This window comes from Eimeria acervulina, genomic scaffold (assembly GCF_000499425.1).
Source record: "Eimeria acervulina Houghton genomic scaffold, Eah_scaff361, whole genome shotgun sequence".
NCBI lineage: Eukaryota > Apicomplexa > Conoidasida > Eucoccidiorida > Eimeriidae > Eimeria > Eimeria acervulina.
Window position 1 is genome coordinate 1 of NW_013547357.1, and position 27,219 is coordinate 27,219.

Sequence of the window (27,219 nt, forward strand, 5' to 3'; positions counted from 1 at the left end):
ATTATATTATATTATATTATATTATATTATATTATATTATATTATATTATATTATATTATATATATATTTGTTTACAGGAAGCACTGGTGTAAGTCTGTGTACACTAGAAGAGGAGGCATCGCGTTTGAGTTTATCTACGACGAGCTGGGATCAATTTGCCGATAACGCGAGGCGTTTCGGAGTGCATTCGACGTATAAAGAAGAGATTTATACTACGGCTTTAGATAAACAACAAATACCGCAACATATCAAAGTTAAAGCTCAAAGAATCGCCAAACAATTGCAAGAAAAACAAAACAGAGACTCTCTTATTGATACTGATAACGAAGTATGTATATATATATATATTTATATATATTTATATATAATATATATATATGTTTATGTATATATATATGTTTATATATATATATTTATATATGTATATATATTTATGTATACATATATTTCATATTCTTTATTTTTTTTGTTTTATTATTTAGTATAAAGTTATTGTTGTATAATGTTATGTCCTCTTGCATAATATATATTATATGTAATATGTAATATATATTTATATATTATATATTATATATTATATATATTATATATATTGTATATAATATATATATTATGTATATATTATATATATTATAGATGAGCCCTTCACCTTCACTTGCCGGGGATGCTGATTGTGCTGCTGCCGCTGCTGCTAGTGCTTCTGGTGCTGCTGCTGCTGCTGTTGCTAATGCTGCTGCTCCTGTTCCTGCTGCTAGTGCTTCTGCTGCTGCTGGCGCTGCTGCTGCTGCTGCTGCTGCTGTGGGTGTTTGTTGGTCGTTGTGTCTCCGATTTATGTCTTATTCTGTCTCCTCTTTGTCTTTTAAAGATGTAAACAGGCCTAAGCTTCTGCTGCTCCATCTGCTGCTGCTGCTGTTCCTGCTGCTGCTGCTGCTGCTGTGTTTAGGAAGACGAGGAGGCTATGTTTAGCGCTGTTCGATCATCCGGGGCCTTCAGCCGGGGCTCCGCAGCAGCAGCAGCATCCACGCAGCAGCAGCAGCAGCCTAATACAGCAGCAGCGCAGCAGCAGCAGCAAACATCTGCGGCAACTGACGGATCACCTGCAATCTCCTGGAGAGCCTCATCAAATGCAAATAACAAAGGTAGGGGCCCTGCAGACATAAATAGCAGCAGCAGCAGCAGCAGCAGCAACAGAAGTTATAGCCGCAGCAGCAGCAGCAGCAGCAGCAGTAATAGCAGCAGCGGAGTAGGCAGCAGAAGCAGATCCACCAGCAGCAGCTTTGGGGAACGCTTGAATATTTGCGTGTGTTGCGTTTGCAGATGAGCAGCAGCAGCAGCAGCAGCAGCAGCAGCCTAGCCCTATGCGAGCTGCTGCATCAGGGGGTACTTCAAATAGGTAAGAGATAAATCTTTTGTTGTTTGTCTGCACTTTGTTTTGTTGTTTTTCTCTCGTTGTTTGCTTCTGCTTCTGTTTTTAGTAGACTGTCTGCAGTCGCCGTCTTCACCTATTTTATTGGGGTTTAGGGTTTAGGGTTTAGGGTTTAGGGTTTAGGGTTTAGGGTTTAGGCCTTACGGTTTAGAGTGTAGGGGATAGGGCGTAAGGTTTAGGGTTTTGGCTTAGGGATTAGTGTTCAAGAATTAGGGTTTAGGGTTTAGGGTTTAGGGTTTAGGGTTTTGTTTAGGTTTCCTGCTTTGAGTTTGTCGCGGGTTTATTCGGGCGGCGGAGGTGACGGTGCACAGGGAAGAAATGAAGACAAAGGACAGCAGGTTAGCTGTCTCCTCGTCTCTACTTATTTATTTAATTTAATTTATTTTATTTGTTTTGTTTTGTTTGTCTCTTTATTATGCTACTGGTTAGCTGTCTCCTTGTCCCTATTTATTTATTTTATTTTATTTATTTAATTTGTTTTGTTTGTCTCTTTCCTCTTTATTATATTAGCTGTCTCCTTGTCTCTATTTATTTATTTATTATTTATTTTATTTGTTTTGTTTTGCTTGTCTCTCTATTTTTGTTTTATGTGTTGCTGGTTAGCTGTCTCCTTGTCTCTATTTATTTATTTGTTTTATTTATTTTTATTTGTTTTGTTTTGTTCGTCTCTTCTTTGCTTATTTTATTTCTTTGTTTGTTTTTAGTTGTTGCTTTGTTTGTTTTATTTTGTTTGTCTCCTTTTTATTTGTCTGTCTCTTTATTTGTTTTATTTGTTTTTTAGTTTGCCTCTGCTGTATTTGTTTATTTTGTTTGTTTGTTTTTAATTTAACTTTGTTTTGTTTACTTCTTCTTCATTTGTTTGTCTCTCTTTGTATTTGCTGTCTCTCCTTGTCTTTCTTTTTATATCTATTAATTATTTAATATAATATGTAATATATATATTATTATTAGTTATATATTTTTATATATTATTATATGATATATATTATTATATATTGTGTATTATTATATATTATTATATATTATTTTATATTATATATTATTATATATTATTATAATTATATATTATATATTATTATCTATTATTTCTTTTGCTGTCTCCTTTCAGGGCCGAGGCAAGAAAAAGAGCGGAGACAGTTCTTCTTCTTCGCTTAAGTCTGGTGATAGAAAGCCTCAAAGCAGCAGCAGCAGCAGCAGCAGCAACATGCTTGCAGATTCTGCTGCGCGACAGCAGCAGCAACAGAGTAATGAGAGGTGCGGGGAGAGAAGGAGCAGCTTCTGTCTTTGTCTCTTTATTATTATTTTTGTTGTTCTTCTCTTTTTTTTGAAGCTTTGTTTGATGCTGTCTCCTTGAATCTGTCTCCTTTGTCTTTGTCTCTTGTCTCTCTCTTTTGTCTCTCTCGTTTGTCTATTTATTCGCACTCTGTCTCTGTCTCTGTCTCTGTCTCTGTCTCTGTCTGTCTCTGTCTCTCTCTCTGTCTCTGTCTCTATTTTGTCTGTCTTTTGTTTTTATTGTTTGCTCCTCTTGTCTGCCTCGCGCTTGTGTATCTCTTTATTTGCTGCTTCTTTTGTTGTTGTTGCTGCTGCTGCTGCTGCTGCTGGGTTTGCTGCTGTTGCTGCTTCCGTGTTTGCTGCTGCTGCTTTTAGGCTGTCTCCTCTCTGATCTTTTTGTCTCTTTTCTTGTTTTGCCTCCTTCCTGCTATTTTGTATAAACCCTAAACCCTAAACCCTCCTCTTCGTTTTGTGCTGCAGCGCGAAGGGGACAGCTTCATCTCCATCTGCTGCTGAGGGTTAGTTTATGTGAATTTTATTTATTTATTTATTTATTTATTTATTTATTTATTTGTTTATTTGTTTATTTATTTATTTGTTTATTTGTTTATTGTTTGCTTTGCTGTTCTTCCCTCACTTAGTTATTTTGTTGTTTGTCTATTATTTGTTTTTGTATTTCTTTCTTTTTGTCTCAAGCGTTTGTTTGTTTATTTGTTTTGTTCTTGTCTTGTTTATATCTTTGTTCATTTCTATGTTTATTTATTTATTTATTTATCTGTTTGTTTGTTTGCTGCTGCTATTCTTTTGTTTTATCTCCTTTTGTCTCTTCGTTTAATTTGCATTTAATTGTCTCCTTTTTCTTCTTGCTGCTGTCTCTTGCTGTGTTCTTAGCAGCAGCAGCAGGCGGTACTTCTGCTGCTGCTTCCGATGCTCAGCAACAACAGCAGCAGCAGCAGGGCGCAGCAGCAGCAGCACCGGAAGGCGCGTCCCCCACATCTAGCAGCAGCAGCAGCAGCAGCAGCAAGAAGTGCTTCCAATTTAACCCCAACGCGAACAGCTTTACCCCTGCTACTCCCTCGCATGCAGCAGTAGCAGCTGGGTATCGTTTTGCTGCTTCTGCTGCGAATACAGCTGCTGCAGCAACAGCAGCAGCAGCAGCAGCAGCAGGTGCAAGGCCCCCGCAGCTGTTTCCTGCTGCTGTTCCTTTAGTAGGGGCTGCTGCTGCAGGCGCAGCAGAAGCGAGAGATAAGGCGGGCAGCAGTGGCGGGCAGCAGCAGCAACTGCAGCAACAGCAGCTTGCTGCAGCAGCTGCAGCAGCAGCAGCAGCAGCACGGGCTCATCCACAGTCGCTTGCAGGGGGTGCTGCGGGTGTGCCGATGCCTCCACCTTTAGGTATGTATGGGTCAGCAGCAGCAGCAGCAGCAGCAGCAGCAGCAGCAGCAGCAGCAGGCGGTGTTGGGCAGACATTTGCGGGTCCCCCTGCTACCCCTGGAAGCGTGCTTGGAGATGCAGCAGCAGCAGCAGCAGCAGCAGCAGCAGAAGCTTCTTTAATTGTTGATGGTGTTGCTCTTGGCGGCTCCTTTACCCCTGAAAGTTCTTATGCACATCCGGGCCTACCTATGACTATGGTGCGCTATTAAATAAATAAATAAAATAAATAAATAAATAAATAAATAAATAAATAGAGATATATATAAATCATATGTACAAGTATATAGATATGTAAATAAATAGGTGGGAGTAGATAGATAAAACAAAGAGAGAGAGATAGTCAGTGTACGAAAGGAGATAGAAATTTAATATTATATTAATATAAAGAGACAGATGTGCATGATAAATAAATATATTAAATAAATAAATAAATAAATATATAAATTATATATATATGAGCAGCAGCAACTAAAGAGAGACAAAAATATAGGAGAGAAAAACAAATAAATAGACAGAGACAGTCTATGGTTGATCAACCCTCATAATCCTTCTGCTTCTGCTGCTTTTGCTGCTGCTGCTGCTGCTTCTGCTGCTGCCCTGCCTCTTCTTCTGCTGCTCCTTCTCCTTCTGCTGCTGCTGCTGCTGCTGCTATATGTTGCAGGCGTTTGGGGCTTTCCCTGGGGGTTTGCATGCACCTTCACGTCAGCAGCCGTGGAGACCGCTGCTGCCTCAGCCGATGCCTTTGGGGGCCCCCGGGGGCCCTCATAGAGAAACTTCTGTAAAGCTGTCTGTCTTTAATACTGCATTTGAAGGGGTATGCTGAGCTGTATAGAGCAGAGACAATACACTAAAAGATGTTGTCTTTGTTTGTTTGTTTGTTTGTTTGTTTGCTTGCTTGTTTGTTTATTTGTTTATTTATTTGTTTATATATTTTTATATTTGTTTGTCTGTTTATTTTTGTTTGTTTGTTTGTTTGTCTGTTTGTTTTTGTTTGCCTTTTGTTGTATTTATTTATGTCTTTGTTTATTTTTTTATTTTTATTTTTATTTTTATTATTCTTCATTTATATGTTTTTAATGTTGTCTTTTTCTGTGTCTTTGTTTGTCTTGGCTTTATTATATTTATTTAATTTAATTTGTTTTTGTTTGTTTTTCAGAGGGAAGCTAACCGTCATATAGGGTCTCCTCGCTCTCTCGCCCCTGGGGCTTTTCTTAGTGCTGCAGCAGCAGCAGCTGCTGCTGCTGCTGCTGCTCTTGCAATGCCTCTCAAAGCAGACAGCCCGGATTGGTCGCCAGTGGGTAAGTCAGCGGGGTGCTGCATCTGCTGCTGCAGGCTGCTGTTTGTGCTGCTGCTGCTGTTACTGCCGCTGCTGCTGTTTGTGCTGCTGTTGCTGAGGATTTAGCAGCCACTAGATCTGCAGGGCGTAGTGTGGGTTTAGGTTTCGCTCACCTGCTGCTGTTGCTGTTGCTGCTGCTGTTGCTGCTGCTGCTGCTGCTGCAGGGGATCATTTGTACAGAGACCTCTTAAACCAGGGGCCCCAGGGGCCCTATTGCTTCCCTGACCCCGCAGCTTCTTTCGCTCAGCCTTTTCCTCGTGGGTGCTAAAGGGTCTAGGGTTTAGGGTTTAGGGTTTAGGGTTTGTTTCTTTGGGGCTTTGCGCTTAAGAGGGGTTTAGGGTTTAGGGTTTATCAAGGGTTTAGGGTTTAGGGTTTGTTGAAGGCTTAGGGTTTAGGGTTTATTAAGGGTTTAGGGTTTAGGGTTGGTAGCTGCGGGTGCTGCGGTTTCTTTTGCTGCTGCAGTGCGGCTGCAGCGACCTTCATTGTCGCCTTCGCCTCTGTATGGATTTGGTCAGCCGTTGCTGCTGCAGCAAGCAGCACTGGGGGCCCCTCCAGGGGCCCCCAGTGCGTTGCCTTATCCTGTGATGTTTGCTGCTGCACCGCAGCTGCCGCCAGGACATCCCTATGCTTTCTTGTCTGCTGCTGCTGCTGCTCCCCCGCAGCAGCAGCAGCAGCAGCAACCGCCACCCCCACCGCAGCAGCAGCAGCAGCAGCAGCAGCAGCATCCTCCGGCCCATGGTGGCAATACAGGGAAGCAGCAAAGACATCACCAGCAAGGTGGAGGCTCCCCTCCAGGCTCACAGCAGCAGCAGCAGCAGCAGCAGCTTGATGCTGCAGGGCATGATGCAGCAGCAGCAGCAGCAGCAACAGCAGCACCTCAGGGGCCCCGAGGTGCAGCGTCTCCCCACGTAGGTGGGCGAGGCGGGTCCAGCCACAAATCTGCTGCTTATAAATACGGCTCTCACGGAAATAGGGTAAGCACAGCAGCAACAGCAGCAGCTGCTGCTGCTTCTGCTGCTGCTTCTGCTGCTGCGTCTGGTGCTGTTGTTGCTGTTGCTACCGCTGTTGCTATTGTGTGTTCCTTGGTGGTGTCGGGCTGCTGCTATTGGTGTGTTGCTGCTGCTGCTGCTGTAAAAGCTAAGTTTACTACTGCTGCTGCTGCGGTAGGCTCGAGTTGTTTGTTTGCTTCTTCGTGCGGCTGCAGCATCAACAGCAGCATCAGCAGCAGCAGCAGCAGCAATTCCAGCAACACTTACCGATGAGGGGCGGCCCATTTGGAGGAGGCGGCAATATGCAGCAGCAGCAGCAGCAGCAGCATCAGCAGCAGATGCTGCAGCAAGGGCCTTTATCACCAATGGTTGGGTCTAGCGCCCCAGCAGCAGCAGCAGCAGCAGCAGCAGCAGCAGCAGCTGGTGCAGCAGGAGCAGGAGTGGTGCCTCCTCCCCACCCGCCTTTGCCTCCAGTATTGCCTGCGGCACCAGGAGGAGGAGGTGCTGCTGCTGCTGCTGCTGGGCCTTCAAGAGCAGCAGATGTCGCAAGAGCAGCACAAATACCCCCGCAAATGAACAACGGAAATGCAGGGGCGGTGGATTTAGTCTGCCAGTGAACATATGCTGCAGCAGCAGAGCAGGAGCAGCTTCTGCTGCTGCAGCAGCAGCTGCTCTTGCTGCTGCTGCTGCTGTTGCCGTTGCTGCTGCGTAAGTTGCTGCTTGAACCTCGGTGGAGGGCCTCCCAGCTAACAGCAGCTGAGGGGCTGAGCGATGGCAGCCGCTACCAGCCGCAGCAGCAAAAGGAACTGCTGCAGCAGCTGCTGCAGCAACTGCTGCAGCATCAGCATCGGCACCAGATGAGGAGACAGCCTATGCGAAGCGCAGCGCAGGAGGAGGGGGATGGTAGCAGCAGCAGCGGAGGCAACGGGCGCTGCTGCTGCTTCTGGCGCTGCTGTTTGCTGCTGCTGCTGCTGTTTACGTTCTTGCTGCATATACGCACACATCCTTGCATGCATGCGGCGTTACAATGGTGGTGCTGTCTCGGAGGACAGAGAAGGCACAATAAAGAAGAGCTGCTGCTGAATCGCAGCAGCAACAGCAGCAGCAGCAACAGCAGCAGCAGCAACAGCAGCAGCAGCAACAGCAGCAGTACTAGCAGTAGCAGCAGCAGCAACAGCAGATGCTGCTGCTGCTGCGGCGGCGGCGGTGTCGCCGACGGCGGCGTTGCCAGTAGCAGGGTGGGGAGTTTACCCCCCTCGTGGAAGACCCGCAGCAGCAGCAGCAGCAGCAGCAGCAGCAGCAGCAGCCGCAACAGCACACATGCCTCGCTGCTGCTTCGATGCATTTGCGCGTGGGCATTCCTTCCAACTGCCATTTGTATTTAAAGTTTGTCTCCTCCTCTGCTGCTGCTGCCATTGCTGCTGCTGTTGCTATTGCTGCTGCCCTTGCTTTTGCTGCTGCTGCACAGCCAAAGTAATAATAAAGGCAGCAGCAAATATCTTGAGGGATATTTTAATAGAGGCGTTAAACAACGCATGCAGGCGTAGTAATACTAATAATAAGAAAGAAGAATATTATAATAATAGCAGCACTAATAATTAATAATATAGTAGATATATAATCTAACAATAATAGTAATAATAATAATAATAATACGAGTAGTATAGTAGTCAACAGACCCAACTATTATTAATATTATTATTATTATTAATAAAATATTATTATTATTATTATTATTATTAATAAAATATTATTATTGTTGTTTATTATTATTAATAAAATATTATTATTATTAATTATTATTAATAAAATATTATTTTTATTATTTCGGGCGGTGTTTCTGATGGCTAGCTGCTGCTATCTTTCAGCTAGCTGCCCCTGCTATAGCTCTCTATGAAGCTTTTAACAGCGACAGTTACTGCTAGCTGTTGATGCTGTGATTAGCTGTGCAGCTACCTGCTGCTGCTGCTGCTGCTGCTGTTGCAGCAGCAACAGCTGCAGCACCCCTTTCGGTGCTTCCTCCAACACAAACGAAACCCTAAACCCTTAACGGGGCACAACGCATGCAAGTCGATGCTGTACAAATGCTGCTGCTGCAGCTGCTGCAGCTGCGGCAGCAAACAGCCAGCAGAAGCAAAACTGCAGCAAGCTGAGTTGAGGCAGCCCCTAGAGCACCCACAGGGCCCCAGGGGGCCCCCAGGGGGCTGCTGAGGGGCCCCCCTATATAAACGTAATACAGCAGAAGACAGCATGCAAACAAGAGACAGCAAATATGCTGTCTACCTCTCACTTCACCTGTTGCTGCTGCTGCATTTGCTGCTGCTGCATTTGCTGCTGCCGCCATGGCTGCTGCTCTTCCTGAAGGCCCTACCACCGTTGCATTCAGAGCGATGCCTTCTCGAGCTGCAGCATCAGTTGCTGCTGCTGCTGCCGCTGTTGCTGCCGCTGCTGCTGTTGCTACTGCTGCTCTGTAACGCAGCTCTGCCTCTAATGCAGCTGCTGACATTCCGCTTCATCCGGTGGCTGCTGCTGTTGCTGCTGGTGCTGCTGTTGCTGCTGCAGTTGCAGCGTCTGCGGCTGCTGCTCGTGCAGCTGCACCTGTTCCTGCAGCATGGGTTGTTTTTGCTGCTGCTGCAGTTGATCCAGTCGCTGCGAACGTTCCTCTTCTTCATGCAGTTGCTGTTGCAGCTGCTGTTGCTGCTGTTGCTGTTGCGACTGCTGTTGCTGCTGTTGCTGTTGCGGCTGCTGTTGTTGCTGTTGTTGCTGCTGCTGCTCATCAGTCCCTGGATCACTTGTCTGCTGCAGCTGTTCCTTTTGCTTCCTCTTCTTTCGCAGGGGGCCCCTGGGGGCCCCCCCCGCAGCTGCTTCAGGTGGCGATGCTGCAGGGAGACAATATACCTTATTATTCGCTGTGGCTGCTGATCCTGCTGCTGCTGCTGCTGCTGCTGCAGGCGGTGGTGGTGCTGCTGTTGTTGCTGCTGTTGTGTTTGCTGCAGCACTTTCTGCTGCTGTTTCTGCTGCGGCAACAGTTGCTGCTGCTGCAGCGCCGTAGAAGCTTGGCTGCAGCGTCGAGGGTTGAGGCCCCTGTAATACTCCCTCCTGCTGTTCTTCTGGTGAATCAGCAGCAGCAGCAGCAGCAGCAGCATCGAACGTGCGTGCATGCGCTAGAGGCCCTAAGGCTGGGGGATCCTCTGCCTCCAAGCGGGTTGCTGCTGCTGCTGCTGCCATTGCTGTTGCTGCTGCTGCGCCTCGGGGAGGAGTGCTACCAAAGACAGGACCTGCAGCGACAAGCAGCAGCAAACCCTAATCCTCTTCTCATGCGCACAGGCCAGTCGCAGGGGCAGCAGCAACAGCAACAGCAGCAGCAGCAATAGAAGCAGCAGCAGCAAGAGCGGCAGCACCAGCAGTTACAGCAGCAACGAATGCCATCAGCAGCAGAAGCAGCAGGAACTGCAGCAGCACTACTAATACCAGCCAGCAGCAGCAGTAACAGCAGAAGCAGCAGTAACAGCAGCAGTAGCAGCAGCAGTAGCAGCAGCAGCAGCAACAGCAGCAGACCTAAGATGGCTCCAAGCTGTTCCATAGTTGAGAGTTCCTTATCCACCAGCCGAACCCTCACATGCGACCCGAAGGCAACGCGGCGTCTTTGCTGCTGCTGCTGCTGCTGCTGCTGCTTGTGGTCATCTTGTTGTTGCTGCTGGCCATCGCATCCTGCAGCAGCAGAAGCAGCAGCAGAAGCAGCTGCTGCTGCTGCAGCAGAAGCGCGAGGGTGTGCAATGAGACAGCTCTTCAGAGGGCGTGGTTCGCTGCGAGTTTGCCCTGAGTCTATCAGATGAGGAAGCAACGGTACAAGTGGGGGCCCCTCTGTGTCTGTTGGGGGCCCCTCTTCAAGACTATCTGCTGCTGCAGAAGAAGCTGCAGCAGCAGCAGAAGCTGCAGCAGAAGAAGCATAACCAACTGGATATGCAGTTACTTCCTCTTGGGGCCCCTCCCCCTCACTAGAACATGCAGAACTCTCTTTCTGCTGTCCTGCTATCATAGGGGCCCCTGCGGGGCCCCCACGATCCCCTGAGGGGCCCCCACGATCCCCTGAGGGGCCCCCTATAGACTGGGGGTTCAGGCTTAGTTTGCTGTCAGGGGGCCCCCTCTCCCCCGAATTGTTTGCTTCTTCTGTCTCTGTCTTCACTTCAGCATCAACGGAATGCACGAGATTGTTTAAGGTACCCTCTAAGGGGGGCCCCTCAGCCCCTGGTAGGCCCCCAGGGGGGCCCCCCTGGGAGCCCCCAGTGAGGGGGGTCCCCCCCTTACCGGGGGCCCCCTGTGGGGTGACGGGTTTCTTAATATGAGTAGTATTGTTTGGTGTCTGTTGTGTAGATACACCTAACTCTAACCAGTAGTCTTCTTTAGGGTCATAGGGGGGTGAACGAAGCCCCTCTCTTGCTGCAGAAAGCTTAGGATCTGCTGCTGAGCCTCGGTGTAGGAGCAGCGCATGCTGCTTGACGGACCTGAAGGCTGCTGCGGTGTATGTACACAGAGGACAGTGAAAATGCCAGCAAACCAAAGGATCGGGGGCCCCCTGAACATTAGAGGGGGGGCCCCCCTCTCTTGCAGAAACACAAACACCCACGGGCCCCCCTGCGGGGCTCATAGAACGACGTACACGCGAAGAACGAAAAGACATAACTCCCTCCTCGGCTGCTGTAGCATTTGCTGCTGTTGCTGCTGCTGCTGCTACAGTTGCTGTCGCTGCTGCTGCTGTTGCTGCTGCTGCTGTTGATGCTTCGCAGAGGGTGGGAGAGGTAGAGGCTGCAGAATCGCTAGAGTGCACCACAGGGGCTCCTCCTGCTGCAGTTTCTGCTGCAGGTGCCTCTGCTGCTGCCGGCACTGCTGCTGCAGTTGCCCCATCTGCTGCTGCTGCTGTTGCTCCTGCTGCTGCTGCTGCTGTGTCTCCTGCATCGCCGCTTGCACCGCCGTCGCAAGCCGCATCGTTCGAATGGTCCTGAAGAACATGCACACATATAGACGCCGCGAATCCCAGCAGCAGCAACAGCAGCAGCAGCAACAACAGCAGCTGCAGCAGCAACAACAGCAGCAACGGCAGCAGCAACAGCAGCAGCAGCAAGTTATGAGGTGCATACCAGCCTGCAGGGGAAGCAGACGAAAGCACCTAGATATCTTCTTCTTCTCCAATGATGCCTCCGATAGTGCACAAAGTTTTTATGATAGACGTTGGGCCCCCAGACAGCAGGCGAGCAGAGAGGGCATTCAAAACGCTGCAGATATCTGCGACCCTGCAGCAGCTGTGGGGCACCCACTGCATGCATGCCTTCTATCCGCAGCGGCAACACTGGGGCCCGCAGCAGCTCTGCAGCCGTACGCGGAGGGATTGCTGCTGCTGCTGCTGCTGCTGCAACCAGTAGCTGCTCGCTGCATGCAGAGCCGCTGCTCTCCTCTCCCTCAGAAGATAAAGGAGAAGAAGTGCTTGACTCATCTCCTGCTAATGAATCTTCTTCTGCTGCAGGGGGCCCCTCAACCCTGCTGCCAGCAGGGGGCCCCCCCAAAGGCTTCTTCTTAGGGGGTCTACCCACAGGTCGAGGAAGGCGTCGCTTCCTATCCGGAGGCCCCCTAGCTACTGCTGCTGCTCCTGGTGCTGTTGCTGCTGCGTTTGCTTCTGCTCCTTCTGTTCCCTCTGCTGCTGCTGCTGCTTGTGTTGCTTTTGCTGCTGCAGCTACGGGGGGTGCAGCCGGCACACCAGTGTGTGGGGGTCTCCCTCTGGGAGCCCCCTGTGGGGGCCCCGGCCCTTCCCTGGGGCCCCTAGTTGACTGCTGCATGTCTGCTGATGCTCGCTTCGTTCCTCTTCGTGTTGCAGCTTGCCGTGAAGACAGAGGGGCTGAGAGGCGCGAACCACCTCGCGGTTCAGAAGTAGTAGCAGCAGCAGCAGCAGCAGCAGCAGCAGGAGCAGCAGCACGATGCGTAGGGTAGAAGGAAGGGGCCTCTACCCCCGTTTCTGCATGCACCAGTGCATGCCAAGGGAGCTGAGAGGCTTCTGGGGCCCCCCCCCCAACAGGCCCTGGGGCCCTGGGGGCCTCCACAGGCGGCAGTTGGCTGCAGCGCCTCAGCATATGCAGCAGCCGCACAGAGGCAGCAGAAACAGAAGCTGAATCCACGCATGGCGCTGCAGCAGGAGGTCTCTGTAGGGCTGCCCCCTCTCTACAGACCCCTCCAAAAGACCCCAAGGAGGGGGCCCCCTGGGGGCCCCCACTCTGCGAAGCGGCCGCAAGAAGCCTGGAAGACAGACAGGAATAGGCTGGGGGGCGTTGAAGACCGATAGGCGCACCACTTTGCTGCTGCTGATTAAGGGGCCCCTCAGGGGGCCCCCCAAGGGCCTCCCAACTCCTCCCTGCGCGCCGTGCAAGTGGTAGCAGACGTACAGCCTGCAGCACATTGCGATCCGGTACCGGCTGCTGCTGACCCTGTTGTTGTTGCAGCAGCAGCTGCTGCTGCTGTTGCTGCTGCTGCTGGTGGTGGTAGATCGGTAGTCCTCTTAGCGGGGGCGTTGCCCCCTCCCTCTGGGGCCCCACTGGGCGTGCTGCTGCGACAGCCAGTGCCATGCGGCGGGCCTCCGCAAGCCTCAATAGAGAAGCAGCTGTAAGCTGCAAAGCAGCAGCATTTGGAGGGCCCCTCGGAAGTGTTGCTGGGTTTAGAGAAGACGCCAGGGGCCCCTGCAACAGCTGCTGCAGCTGGCTGTAGAGCCGCACCTGCTGCCCCAGCAGCTCCAACACAGGGGCCCCTTGCGCCTCAGGGGCCCCCGAAGCGCCACCTAAACCCTCGGGAGAAGCAGAGGGGGTGGATCCTCCTTCTGAAGAAACCATCTGCATTGTATGAGGCCCCCCCTCCTATCCTGGCTGCCCGAAGCACCCGTAGGAGCTCAGCAGCAACGCCGGTGCGGGACAGAGGGAAGCAAGCAGCAGACAGCTGCAGCTGCTGCTGCTGCTGCTTCTGCTGCTGGCGCGTCCAGCGCATGCTGCGGGGCCGCTAGCAATCAGAGCGCGAGCCCTGCTGTCTGTACAGAGGCAGCAGCGGGGGATAACATTGATTGCAGCTGCACCTGCAGAGCCTCCGCCGCGCCAGGTCTATGAAGACGCTTCGAGAGCAGCAAGTGAGGCCATCTCAAAAACACCACCTACGGTATTATGAAGAGGAAAGAAGTGATGGGGGCCCCCGCTGCTGCTGCTGCTGCTGCGGTCGGCTCTGGAGGCCCGGGCCCCCTCAGCTGTCGGGCGCGCCAGACAACGCAGAGCGAAGAAGAACGGCTCGTGAGCATCAACCATAAAGCCAACGTCTTTATTTCGAGCCAAGTGCACCCCTATGCAAGATACAAATGAAGGCGGAGACGCAAGCAGAACGAACGCCGGCAACCTACGGGTGCTGCTGCGGTGCAGAGGAAGCAACAAGAGAAACAAGGATGCGTCTGCGCTTGCTGGGGTAAGGCTGATAAGCGCCCTGCAGGCCCGCGTGTGCATGCATCAAAAAACGATAAAGTATGCGGCTAGTTAATGCTGCAACCCCACGTTCGCAGAGCAGACGTGTTGGGTATTATTCAGCAGCAGGCGGTGGAGGAGGCAGATGAGGGTTTCCCTAAAAAAGCGCTCGCTTTCTACTTAAACTTCTTTGAGAGAATCTTAGCAACGGTTCCAGAATGCAAGAACAGGGCCAAAGAAGAAATTTCTCCCCCAATGTTTCGGGTTCCTCTGTGGGGCGGGGGCATGCATACTGCATGATTCCGCGAGTTCTGTTTGTTTTTTGAAGCAAATACGCTTTTTGAGCTGCCTTAAAAGCGCAAAGGAAGATGAACGGCTTGGAGATGGGGAGGTTTATCAGCGGATCGCACGCCCTGCAAAGCTGCAAACTGCAGGAGCCCAGTGGTGCGGCCGCCATGAACTCAGCTGTATTGGCAGCTCACTGTACGGCCTCGCCATTCAAAAAAACGGGTTTCCACTTATAAATTACAATATTTCATTAAAGTTCAGCTTTCCAGAGACGTACTTCTGAGCAGTGATGCACGGAGGCATACAATGAACGAAAAATATTAATGTCGGCTGCCAGACGTCAACAAAGCGGTACGTAAGCATACATTGTTAAAAGACACTTTCACTTGCAATAAGCCTTGAATAGCACCAGAAATGCATCATAATTAAACTCCATTTATGCATTTTTGCAAAACCAGTGCACGTACACCCGGGCCGTCGCTCATCATATAAAAATTGCGAGATTTTTTATTTCAGCTAAGATATCTTCTTAGTGCCACGGTAAAGATGCGTTTATATCCCCTCATTCTCTTGAGTTTGTTGTTTCTGCTACCGCCTGCTTCCGGTGTGCGGGAGGGCCCCAATGGTTTACGTTCTCGTATAATGGCTGCACGAAACCTAGGGATTCCTCTTACTCCTGAGGTGTATCAGGAGCTGCTAACGCTGCAGCAGCGGCTTCCAATTGAACCGTATGCAGAAATCATCACTACTCCTGCCCCTCTTTCGCACTCTCCCTCTCGCACAACGACGAGCGCGCCTTTATCGGCAGGTGCAGCTGCAGCTGCAGCACAAGAAGCAGCAGCAGGAGCAGCAGCAGCAGCAGAACCCAGCACAAATACTGGGCTCCAATTCTCTGATAAAGCCTACATGTATACTCTGCTTGGATTCTGTGTAGTGTTTGGGGGAGGCTACCTGTATCTTCCGGTAGGTTTCTTGTTGATTAAGTTACTAGACGAACGCGATATGAGTGCATCCATGTTTTTGTCTTCAGTTTGTTGCAAATAGCCCGACGGTAAGCAGATAAAAGGCAAACAAAACCGTAAACCCTAATCCCTAATACCTCTGACAACAAATTGCTTTATAGTGGGAGAGAAGCTTTCTTATGTTGACAGCGAGCTTGCTGGTGTTTTATGTCTCTATCGCCGCTTTCATAAATGCAGAAGTCCGGTAAGCTGAGTTTGCAGCGAGATTAGCGGTATACTAAGCCACAATATTTTTTATTTAAAGGCCTCCTATTGCTTTGTCTGTCTCTGGGGGCCTCCTACTTACGACATATCGTAAGCAGTACTTCTTTTGCATGCAAATGAGAAATGCACTTTGTGCAAATCTTCTTTCAGTTGCAACGCTGTCTCGGCCGGAAGTAGTTGGTGGGTAATTTTGTTGATTATTATCTCCTGAAGCTGCAGTAATTCGTTTCTAACTCTCAGGCTGGTTTGTTCATCTGTTTTTTTAATCTCGAATTCGGGTGTTAGACAAGAAAGGCGTTCAGGAGTGTTATTGTCTTCTTTGCTTATTTTCTCTGTCTTACGCTGATCTGTAAGGATATATTTTGAATCTTATTGCTCTTCATAGTATTTCACAAACAAGGTGGCTCCTATCTTCAGACAACCTGACGGTATTTTGCCTGAAAATATGAAAGAAATAAACAAAGGAAGGAAATTCAACTCCCTACATAGGCGTTTATCTTCGGCTCTCGTTTCGGGTTGCTTGGCGTTATTCCTGGGTTTATTCGCCTTAATTCATCTTTGCAGAAGTTGATATGTGGGTTTCATTACTTTGTAAATCACGCAAAAGTATTTCATTATTTATTATTTTAAATTCACTTTTCAGACTGGATAGCCATGGCGCTGGGCGCCGCCTGTCTGTTTAGCAGACACATCCAGGGCGACGCGGTTAGCTATTAATATTTGAATAAAATGAGTTTTTAATTGCAGTTTCAATATGAGAAAACTCAGGAAAAATGTCTGCCGCCAGCAGTAAACAAGAATCTCGTTTCATCATGTGTATGCGCCTGGCTCGGTCTCGTTCAGATTGTGTTTGGGTTTGCATTAAAAGGGCTTATTCTAGAAACACCATTTGAGGTAAATTTGTTTTTTAAATGTTTATTTATTCCGTATATTCTTTTTATTCTAAATCCCTTCAGCCTGTTGGTTTCTTCACCTTGCCGGGTAGGGCCAGTGATGTCTGTTTTTCTTGCAATCTCAGATGTATGAAGCATTTCTTGTTGAATTGCAGTGAAATTTGATTATTTCGCTATTGAAAACTTCACTATGCTGGTGAGCGGCTTTATTTAAGACTAAATTTCGGTATATTCATCATAAAAACCCGCAGATCCTGCTGACCGTTCTGGGCGTAGCTGGCTATCAAATACAGCAAAAAAGAGATAAACTCCCCCTTCTTATGGAAACGTATCCTTCCTTAGAAAGAGAAGAACGCCCTCTCGAATAAATAATCAACAGCTGAGGGGCCCTCATATCTTCTCCCCCTGGCGCCGCGAACTGCCGCTTTCTTAGGGCGCCCCTTTATTATAAAATAATATAATGCAATCCCTGAAGTATAAACACACAAAAACATACAGATGGGCACGTACGCTCATATACATCATTCGTTTCATTAAAAGAATCCTCTTTATTTCTGGAGTGTATATATTCGCGTTGTACATGAGTGTGCGCAAATAATGGCTATGACTGTTATACAAATATATACAAACATATACAAGTACATACAAATATATACAGATATATACAAATATATATATATATATATATATATCTACAAATGCATATAGCATTTTATGTACATCAAAGGAGAACATACTCCACCCACCTGATTCAGATTTGCTTTCTCTAAGAGCAACAGCTTCTGCGGCTCCGCGTCTCAACAGCCTTCTAACATCCCCCAATGAGCGCAGAGGGGTATAGCTGCTGCTGCTGCATGCGACAGGGCTGCTGCAGCACCACCACCTACCCTACCCTCTCTGTAGCTAGGGGCCAGACAAAGACGAAGAAGAAGAGCCCCTGGCTTTGCTTAGCCTCTTTCTCTGATCCACACAATATGTAGGTAAAAAGAAGCCTCGAAGGAATCCAAAGTATAAATAAATGAAAAATATATTTGTGTATATAATTCATCTTCACTACACTTCAGATATATGGCAATGTATACAAACGAAAAGAGGCCCGTTCCCCCAGCGACAAAAGATATTAACCGCAGCTTCACCAGACTGTACTGAGCCTCTGCAGCAGCCGGTAGTACACAAAGCCCAGCAAAGAAAGGTGAAAGTTATCGATATCGTTTGTGTATGCCTGCATAGCAAAGAACAGCAGAAAAATAAAGAATATACTGGTCTTAGAAGGCCTCATCAGCATGCACAGGTTGCTGCTGCAGCTGCTTCGTACACTCAATCAAACAGCTTCTAGAAAGAAAGAAATATAATATAAACAACCCACCTCGAACAGCCCTGCAGCCACAACGGCAATGAAAAAGGAAAAGAAATGCAAATAGGGCCCCTGCAGTGCGTACACCACACAGCATACAACAAAACAAAACGAAGAAAAACAGAAACCTTCAGGTCTAGCAGCAGGTAGAGATGCGTCAGCACAAGCCCCCGTCTAATATCTCTAGAGCTTCAAAGCCCTTTATACAAACCCCAACGGCAAACCTCTATCCCTGCATGCAGCAAATCTGCAGCAATCGCTAGCCGCATGAGGCCCCCAGGAAGCAGCATCAAGATAGCCAACACAAGCCAGTACAGTAAACCCTAAACCCTAAACCCCAATGTGCACTCCAGCGGACCCGCAGAGCAGCTCTTCACAAGCCCAAGCAACAGCAGCAGCAGCAACAGCAGCAGCAACAGCAGCAGCAGCAGGAACCTCACCAGGTGCAGCAGAGAGAATATCCCCCAACCGAACAACCAGCTGCTCAGTATAAACCCCAGAAGACCCCCTACCGTCTTATGCGAGGCAAAGGGCAGCACAGGAGAGGCGCAGCGAGCCCCTACTACAGCAGCTATGGAGTCACCGCAGCCAACGAAGATGAGACCAAGGAGGCTGGGGGGCCCCCCGGGGGCCCCTGTAGCAGCTGCAGTGGCTAGCAGCGGAGCTGCAACCCCCAGCAGCAGATATATATGTGTCAGCACTAGCCCTTCAATCATATCTCTAGAATCGGTAAACCCTTCATATGCATTTTCTATAAACGAAGAAAACAAAACCCCTAACCCTCTCCCTGCACGCAGCACTTCTGCAGCAATTGTCAGATATAAGAGGCCCCCGCACACCAACACTAACAAAGATAATGCACCTGCCTTCATTATTAACAACAAATTAAAAGCCAGCAAGAAGTGAAAGAACTTCCGCAGCACAGACAGACGAAGGCATGCAGAACCAGAAGCCCTCTTGCTGCTGCCCCTCAACCCGCTGCTGCTGCTGCTGCTTTGTTGACTTTTACTGCTGTTGCTGCTGTTGCTGTTGCTGTTGTTGTTGCTGCTGCTGCTTGTGCTGCTTTTGCTGTTGCTGTTGTTTCTTCTAGCAGCAGCAAAGGCGAAGGCAAGTCCTGCAGCAGAAGTAGCGAGGAGGCTCAGCAGCAGCAGCAGATGAGTGGTATCGAATAAAGCAAAAGACAGCAGCCACATAAAGGGGTTTTGCTGCTGCCCCTCTTTGTTTAGAAAGCGGAGGGGCCCCGTACCATACACCAGAAATAAAACAACAGAAAGAAGAAAGCCCGCACTAACCACCTTACAAAAGGCTGCATTGAGGGGCCCCCTCTGAAGCAGCAACGCTATCAACGAGAACAAACAAAACAAAAAAAGAAGAAAATACATACAAGATAAAAACAACAACACCTCCCAGCAGATGGGGGCCCCCCATTGCCCCGGCAGCGACAGGGGGCCCCCCTCAAGGGGGCCCCCCGGGTGCTCCTGCAGCAGCTGCTGCTGCTGCTGCAGCTGCTGCTGCTGATTGAAAGCAAAAGCAAAAACAATGGAGGCTGCAGCAGCGAGGTGAGCGAGGGTAGAGGCCTCTGCGAAACTCAGCTGCTGTTTGCCGTACATACACCAGAAATACATAAAAAAAGAATATAACAAGAGAGCAGCAGGGTACAGCCAGGGGTATTGAGAGCTTCCGGGGGCCCCCGCAGCAATGAAGGCAAGCCACATAAACAGCAGCATGGGCAGCTTAGCTAAGCCGCCAGCAGCAGCAGCAGAAGCAGCAGCAGAAGAAGCAGCAGAAGAGGAAGAAGGGCCCAGCAGCAAAACCCACTGCAACGCTGCGGTAATCAGAGCCGTAGGCAGATCTGTCAGGAGGCCCCCGGGGAGGAAGTAGGCGGGGCTCTTGCTGCTGCTGCTGCTGCTGCAGCAGCAGCAAGAGAGAAACAGGGGCAGCAAAGCAATGCCCACCACATATGAAGAAGGCCCCTCACAAGAACGAGATTTTTCTACTTTAACAGCAGCAAAAGCTGCTCCTGCTGCTTCTGCTTTTGCTGCTGCTGTAGCTTTGTCGGTTCCTACTGCTGCTGCTGCTGCTGCTGCTGTTGGTGTTGTGCTGTCGTTTACTCCGCCGAAGGCATCAGCACCCCCCCTCGCGGATTTAAATAAAGATAAGAGACCCTTGGGGGCCCCTGAGCTGCTTGTGGAGGCCCAGCTGTACAGACAGAGAGGTAAGCAGCAGCAGAAACTGCATAGGAGAGGCCAAGGGCTGAGGAGGGGGCCCCCTGGGGGCCCCCCTGGGGGCCCCTCCTCTTGCAGCAGAAAAGCTACTCCCAAAGGCAGCAGCACGAGGAGACCGTCGAAGCCGCAGAAGCGCTGAAATGCTGCAAGCTGCGCTCTTAAAGGCGGAAGCAAAGACACAAGAAAACCCTTAGCAGAGGTATGAGGGGGGGCCCCCCTAGAGGGGGCCCCCAGAGCTGCTGGAGTTGCAGCAGTTTCTTCAGGTGTTTTCATCTGTCTTTGGCGAATTCTACTCATTTTAAATTAATTAATTAGCATATCAAAAACAGATAAAAATAAATACACGAAAGAGTGTATGTACAGCTTGAACGCGCAGCTGCTGCTGCAGCTGCCATAGATAAGAGGTATTATTAAATGCTGCTAAGAAGAGGGAGGCTAAAAGAAAGAATAAAAAACATTTTATTAAAATAAAAGAAATAAATAAATAAATAAATATATTATAATAAAAGTTCTTAGGACGCCACAACCAATGAAGGGGGCCCTCATCCACCACAAGCCCTAACTAAGACAGGAGGAGGTAAAGTTTGTGTATATAAAATATGTTTTGTTTATTAATTAAAATAATAATATTTTGAAATGAGTATTTATTAAAAGTGTTTTTAATAATAACTCAGCATAGCCTTTACTGGCTGAATTTTCAGAGAAATACCCCCTTTAATAAAGCTGTCTTGTGTCTGCTGTTTGCGGCTGTTGTATATATTTATCAATCTCTTTATCTTTGTTTTTCTTTGTCTTTATCTCTTCTCTTCATTTATTTATCTTTATTATTACTTTCTTTCTTTATTACCTTTCATTGCCGGCAGCTCTTAACCTCTTTGCTAGCGGGGGGCAGGGGGGGGGGCCCTCTGTTATATTACCTTTACGAAGATCTCTCTGTATTATTTTTTACTCTTTTTACGTTTATTCTTCTGCTTAACAACTCTATTACTTTGCTGAAGACGCCTCAATGCGCCCCGGGGGGCCCCTTCAAACAGGGGGCCCCCTTAGGTGGGCCCTTAGGGATATAGGGGGCCCCTCAGATAATTTGTATTGTCTTCTAGACACATTCCTTAATCATTGCGAGGCCCTGTCTTCAGCTTTAGAGACTGCAGCAGATGCGGCTTCATATGCAGACCAACCAGCACCAGCAGCAGCTGGTGCAGCAGCAGCAGCAGCAGCAGCACCAGGAGCAGCAGCAGCAGCAGCAGCAGCAGCAGGAGAGGTTGCTAACACATTAGGACCCCCTTTCTCTTCTGTCTTTCTTCATCTTCCTTCTCCTCTTCGTTGTTGGCTTACAAACGCTTTGCAGTGTCTATGGCCTCTCCTCGAGGCCCCTGATTTGTATGAAATAGCACTGCAGCACTTTGCTGCTGCGCTGCAGCAGCACGCGATCGACCGACTTGCTCGCGACCTATGGGCATTCTGCGACCCCCAGACATATGCACTTGCTGCTGCTGCAGCAGGCAGCACCAGCAGCATCAGCAGCAGCAGCATAAGCAGCAGCAGCAGCAGCAGCAGCAGCAGCAGCAGCGGCAGCAACGGTGCTTGGGTAGCTGCTGCTGACGTTGCTGCTTGCATGCAAAGATGCGTTATTAGGGCACACTTACAAATTACTTTCTCCTTAGAGCTGCTGTCAGCGCTGACAGCACACTGGGAGGAGCCTCACCATACACCACAGCAGCAGCAGCAGCAGCAGCAGCAGCAGAGCTGCTGCAGCCCCTTCAGAGACATCTCTGCTGCCTTCATTGCTACAGTAAGAGAAGCAATTGGTGCGAGACAGCCGCCGCATGCAGAAGGGCTGCTGCGGGTGCTGCTGCGGCAGCAAATGAGGAACTTTGCTGCTGCTGCTGCAGTTGCTGCTGCTGCTGCTGCTGCTGCTGCTGCACAAGAAGCACCAACAGCAAACTCCTGCAGACACCAACAAAAAGATGCGGGGGGTGTTGCTGTAAGGCTGCTGATGCTGCTGCTGCAGCAACTGCAGCAGCGCTACAAAGCTGCAGCAACTCCTGAAGCAGCAGCTTCAGTCGCTGCCTTCCTTGCCGCCTCTGCAGCTGAGGAGCCAAACCCAGGCCCGTGGGATCACCAGCAGCAGCAGCAGCAGCAGCATCAGCAGCAGCAGCAGCAGCATCAGCAGCTGCAGCTGCAGCAGCAGTCAAACGATGCAGCTACTATATCCGCAAGCACCCTGGAGGGCCCCCTGCCTACAAATGATGCGTGTCAGCCTCTACTGTTGCTGCTGCTAGTGTTGCTGCTGCTGTTGCTGCAGTCTACGTTTCTACCTTTCTCGTTTTGCTGTTGCTGCTCTGCTTGCTGCTTCTGTGCATTGCATGCATGGCTTGCTGCTGTTGCTGCTGCTGCTTCTGCTGCAGGGACGAAGGCCATAGGGGAGCTGCTTGCTGCTGCAATGAACAGCAACGAAACTTCGCAGGTGCGGCAGCAGCAGCAACAGCAGCAACAGCACAAGAGGCAACTTGTAGGGCGAGCAGAGACACCCCACATATCCCGCAGTTTGCTGCAGCTGCGGGCCCGACGCACAGCGCCTGCTGCCACAGCAGCAGCAGCAGCAGCAGCAGCAGCAGATGAAGAGCTGCGCGAAGGTCAAAGTACCAGTGCAGCCTTCGACTTCAGCAGCAGCAGCAACAGCAGCAGCAACAGCCTTACTGGCCGCAGGTTCTCCCCTCAGCTCCCGGCCCCTCCTCAGCAGTTGCTGCGCGTCTCGCTGCTGCTGCACCGTGTGCTGCAGCAGCCGCAGCAACGGCCTGCAGCTGTAGGTATAGCCGCATGCGCAGCAGCAGCAGCAGCAACAGCAGTGAACAGTCGCTGCAGCAGCAACAGCAGCAGCAGCAGCACTCCTTGCTACACGTTTTGTGCTGCTTGTGGGGCCTCCTCTCAGTGGCTGTTAATAGGAGGCATCCGCCGCAGCAGGAGTCTCCTTTCTTCTGAGCAGCAGGCCCAGCTGCCATGTGCATGCGCTGCAGCAGCAGCAGCAACAGCAGCAGCAGCAGCAGCAGAGGGAACCGTATCGGTGCTGCTGCACGTTGTTGATGGGCTCGCTAGCCCTGAGGCTGCTGGCGACTTTTGTATTTCTGCTGCTGCGCTGAATGCCCTCTATGGAGTGCCTCTCCTGCAGCAGCAGCAGCAGCAGCAGCAGCAAGAGGGAGGCGGTACTGCTGCCGCATCTACAAAGAACCCTCTTCCGCTCCACGGCGCCCCCAGCAGCAGCAGCAGCGGCAGCACGTGCTGCAGCGGCTGCTGCAACAGCGGCAACAACTGCAGCAGCTGCAGCCGAAGCAGCAGCAGCAGCAGCAGCAGCGTTGAGGTTCCCGCAGCTTTTGCTGCACTGCCTATTGTAGGAGAGATTTTGTCTCGAGTTGGGGTGGGGGGCCTCTGGGCCCGCGCGCTGCTGCAGGTTGCTGCTGCTGCTGTTAATGATTTAGGGGGGGAGACACAAAACCAGCAGCAGCAGCTGCTGCCTTCTCTGCTGCTGCTGCTGCGCCTGTTGCTGCTGCCATTCATTCGACTTGCAAGCGGTCTCGCAGCAAATGCGCGTCTTTGCTGCTGTCTTCCTGCTGCAGCAACAGCAGCAAAACCCTCGCTTCTTCTCCTTCATGATGAAGGCAACAGCAGCAGCACAGCAGCAACAAGAAAATCAGCAGCAGCACCAACAGCAACAGCAGCAGCAGCAGCAGCAGCAGCGAACCCCATGCTGCTGGTGCTAGGGGGTTGCCAGCTTACCCCAGTTAGCCGGGGGGCCCCCCTAGCAATATATCGGCGAGGGCAATGCAGGGGCCCCCTTAATCCTGCTGCAGCAAATGAGAGCCTGTGGCTTGACTCTTCAGGTGCAGCAGCATCAGCAGCTGCAGCTGATAAGCTTGCTGCTGCAGAGAAGCTACTGGCAGCAGCAGCAGCAGCAGCAGTGTTCCGCAGCAGAGCAGCACAGCTGCTGCAGCTCGTCTGGAAGTTCCCCCTCTCTTTAGAGGCCCTCAAAGACATTTGCTGCTCCGAGAATTTGCTGCAGTGTGCTTCCTTAGAGGAGGCAGCAGCAGCGCATGCAGCATCAGCAGCAGCAGCAGGAGCAGCATCAACACCCCAGCAGCAGCCTTTGGCAGCAGCAGCGGCAGCAGCAGCCTCTGGGTGGCTGCCAGCAGCAGCATCTGCTGCTTCGCCTGCCTGCAGCAGGGCAGGGGCCCTATTAAAAAGAATTATTGAAGAAGAGAGCAGCAAAGATTTGAGTGTTGCTGCTGCTGCGCGTCTCTCGCTGCAGTGTCTCTTCACCCTCTCTTTCCTCGGGGAAAGAGAAGCAAACTGCCTTGAGATCTTGCAGCCTTTGCTGCTGCTGCTGCAGCAGCAGCAGCACGAAGCAGAGAAACATCTCTGCCTCTTGCTCCCTGCAGCAAGACGCAGCTGCAAGCTCTTGCGCAGCAGCAGCAGCAGCAGCAGCAGAAGCAGCAGCAACAGCAGCAGCAGGGCGGGTTGTCTTCCTTGCTGCTGCACTGCGCTGGAGTCTGCCTGCAGCTCGACAGTGGCATCTGCAGCAGCAGCTGCAGCAGCAGCAGCAGCAACATGTGGCTCGGATGCTGCAGCAGCGGAGGATTTGCTGCTGCGCTTCCTCGCTGCTGCAGTGGGGGGCCGCGCGAAGCTAGCTGCTGCCTTCGAGCTGCAGCTAGCCAGGACCCTCTTCAGCCCCCTTTGGTTTGCAAGGGCAAAAGCTGCTGAAGACGAGCAGCAGCAGCAGCAGCAGCGCAGCAGCAGCAGCAGCAGCAACAACAACAACGTCAGGGGGCCCCCAGGGGGGCCTACCTACTCCCCTCCCCGCGTACCTATGAAGAGGCGGACGCCAATGCATGCTGCTGCTGCTTCTCCGGTTGCTGCTGTTGCTGCTTTTGCTGCTGCTGCTCGGGGTTTCAACAGCAGCAGCAGCAACAGATGGACATGTTGCTGCTCCGGGGGAAGGGGAACAACTGCTTGCGGCAGCTGCTGCTGCTGCGATGCCCTGCAAGCAGCAGCAGCAAAACTCTTGTGGGGCGAAGATGCTGGTGCGGGGTTTGCTGCTGCTGCAGCGGCTGGTGGTGCTGCTCCTGCTGCTGCTGCTGATGCAGCTGCTGGGGAATCAGACGGCGGAGAGGATGCAAAAAGCGACAGCTCCTCCTGTGACGAGTTGGGCAGCAGCAGCAGCAGCAGCACGGAGTGCAGCAGCAGCAGCAGCAGCAGCAGCAACATAAGAAGCAGACCCCATCTAAGGGACCTTCGGGGCTGGCATTCCTCAGTTATTTTTCTGCTGAAGCACTTAAAAGAAAGCAAATTAACAAACAGCCTTGTTATGCTGCAGGACGCCGCTCGCAGTTTTGCTGCTACAGCGCTGCTCCGCAAGACCAGCACCAGCAGCAGCAGCAGCAGCAGCAGCAGCAGTAGGAGCGAGGTGCTGCAACAGGAAGACTGCGAGGATCTGCCTGCTGCTTCGCAAGCCTCTCTATGGCTGCCTTCTCAAGTTGAGGGGCCCCACACCTCTGCTGTCTCATCTCCTCTTCATACTTCAGGGGCCCCCTCTTCTGCTGCAGCAGCTGCTTCTTCTTTCCGCCTCCCGCCTCCCCTGCAGCAGCAGCAGCAGCAACAGGTGGCTCAGGATGAGCAGCAGCAGATGTTGCAGCAGCAGCAGATGTTGCAGCAGCAGCAGATGTTGCAGCAGCAGGAGGAGGAGGAGGAGCAGCAGCAGCAGCAGGAAGAGCAGCAGCAGCAGCAGCAGCAGCAGCAGCAGCAGCAGCAGGAAATGGAGTTGTCTGTTGCTGCTTTGTCTCGTGGGTATTGGCCTGAAGAAGAAGTGCCGTTAGAAAGAGAGGAGCAGCAGCAAATAGGGAGACTCCCAGCCCCTCTTGCTGCAGCAATCCGCAGCAGCTGCGCTGCCTTTGCAGCAGCAGCAGGTCTTTGGATGCTCGAACCCAGACACCCCCTTACAAAAGTTAAAGTTAGGGGCCCCCAAGGGGGGCCCCCCGTCTGGGTACCTCTCGCGCATGCAGCTGTTCTCTTGGTGCTGCAGCAGCAGCAGCAGCAGCAGCAGGATTCTTCGAAGGACAGCATGCATGTAGAAGGGGATCAAGAGCAGCAGCAGCAGCAGAAGCAGCAGCAACAGCAGCAGGGCATGACATATAAGGATATTGCTGCAGAGTTGTGCTGCGCTGAGAGTCTCGTGCGGCAGTCTATCAAGCAGCTGTTGCAGCAGCGTTGGGTGCAGCGCAGCAGCAACAGCAGCAGCAGCAGCAGGGGTGCTGAGGAGAGCGACGAGCCCAGATTCACCCTCTTTACAGGCTCCTCATCAGACCCTGCTCTTAGTTCTGTTGCTGCTGCCGCTGCTGCTTCTGAAGCTGCTGCTGGTGCTTCGGAAGCTGCTGCTGGTGGTGCAGCAGCAGCTGCTACTGCTACAGGAGCTGCTGCAGGACCTGCTGCTGCTGCTGCTGCTGCTGCTGAGAGGGAGGGTGATGATATAACCCCAGAGGCCTCTTTGTTTGGTGTCTCTCGTCAGGAGTCTCTTTGCTTCTTTTCTAATGGGGAGGACTTGTGTCTAACTTCTTTTGAAGTAGAGACAGAGCAGAACGAGGGGCCCTCTTCTGCTGCTGGTAGCAGCAGCAGCAGCAGCAGAGGGCTGAGGGACCCCGCAGCAGGTGGTGGGGGCGTGGGGGATGATGGGTGCTGTGAATCGGCAGCAGCAGAAGCAGAAGCAGCAACAGCAGCAGGAGGAGCAGCAGCTGCTGCTGCTACCTTGCCTCCTGCATGCGAAACTTTTATTTTAAACTTTTTGAGGGAGAGAGCCCGCCGCGTATCGACTGCAGCAGCTCGTGGTGCTCCTTCTGCTTTAATTCTGCTGCGCCTCAAGCAGCAGCAGCAGCAACAGCAGCAGCAGCAGCAGCAGCAGCAGCAGCAAGAACAATGGTCAGGGGACCTCCGCTCTCTTCTTAAAGCCCTTGAGGCCCTCGAGGCACAGGGAAAAATACGAAAAGTATGCGGCAACTGGGAGGCAGCAAATTAATACAAACATTAATTCACAACATTTCGGGGGGCCCCCTAAACGGGGCCCCCTTAGTGCCCTTTTGGGGGCCCCTTAAGACCACCCCCGTTGGGGGGCCCTCTTTTAGGAGGCCCCTAAGAAGGGCCTCTTTAGGGGCTCCCTAAGTGGGGACCCTTTGGGGGGGGCCCCTATGCGGGGCCCTTTGGGGGGCCCCTAAGAGGGGCCCCTCTAGGGGGCCCCCAAGAGGAGCCCCTCTGG

At 51.1% G+C, this 27,219-nt stretch overlaps 3 protein-coding genes across 3 annotated transcripts; 2 read left to right on the forward strand and 1 right to left on the reverse strand.

The window, feature by feature from the left end:
• Positions 1–944: 944 nt before the first annotated feature.
• On the forward strand, positions 945–7,072 carry EAH_00034880 (hypothetical protein, conserved; the record flags this gene model as incomplete). Its single annotated transcript, XM_013392135.1, has 10 exons — positions 945–1,140; positions 1,319–1,394; positions 1,681–1,765; positions 2,536–2,681; positions 3,180–3,217; positions 3,591–4,327; positions 4,792–4,944; positions 5,287–5,428; positions 5,929–6,440; positions 6,671–7,072. Coding segments are annotated over 10 exons (2,487 nt in total), but the record flags the coding sequence as incomplete, so codon positions are not given.
• A 1,870-nt stretch (positions 7,073–8,942) lies between these two features.
• On the reverse strand, positions 8,943–13,327 carry EAH_00034890 (mitochondrial carrier domain-containing protein, putative; the record flags this gene model as incomplete). The annotated part of the gene is made up of 3 exons (XM_013392136.1): positions 8,943–9,733; positions 10,014–11,454; positions 11,771–13,327. 3 exons carry the CDS (start codon positions 13,325–13,327, stop codon positions 8,943–8,945), a joined length of 3,789 nt encoding a protein of 1,262 aa, XP_013247590.1.
• Positions 13,328–19,422: 6,095 nt separating this feature from the next.
• Positions 19,423–26,982, forward strand: EAH_00034900 (hypothetical protein, conserved; the record flags this gene model as incomplete). Its single annotated transcript, XM_013392137.1, has 4 exons — positions 19,423–19,527; positions 19,819–19,912; positions 21,059–22,177; positions 22,331–26,982. The coding sequence occupies 4 exons, from the start codon at positions 19,423–19,425 to the stop codon at positions 26,980–26,982; spliced, it is 5,970 nt and encodes a 1,989-aa protein (XP_013247591.1).
• Positions 26,983–27,219: the final 237 nt, after the last annotated feature.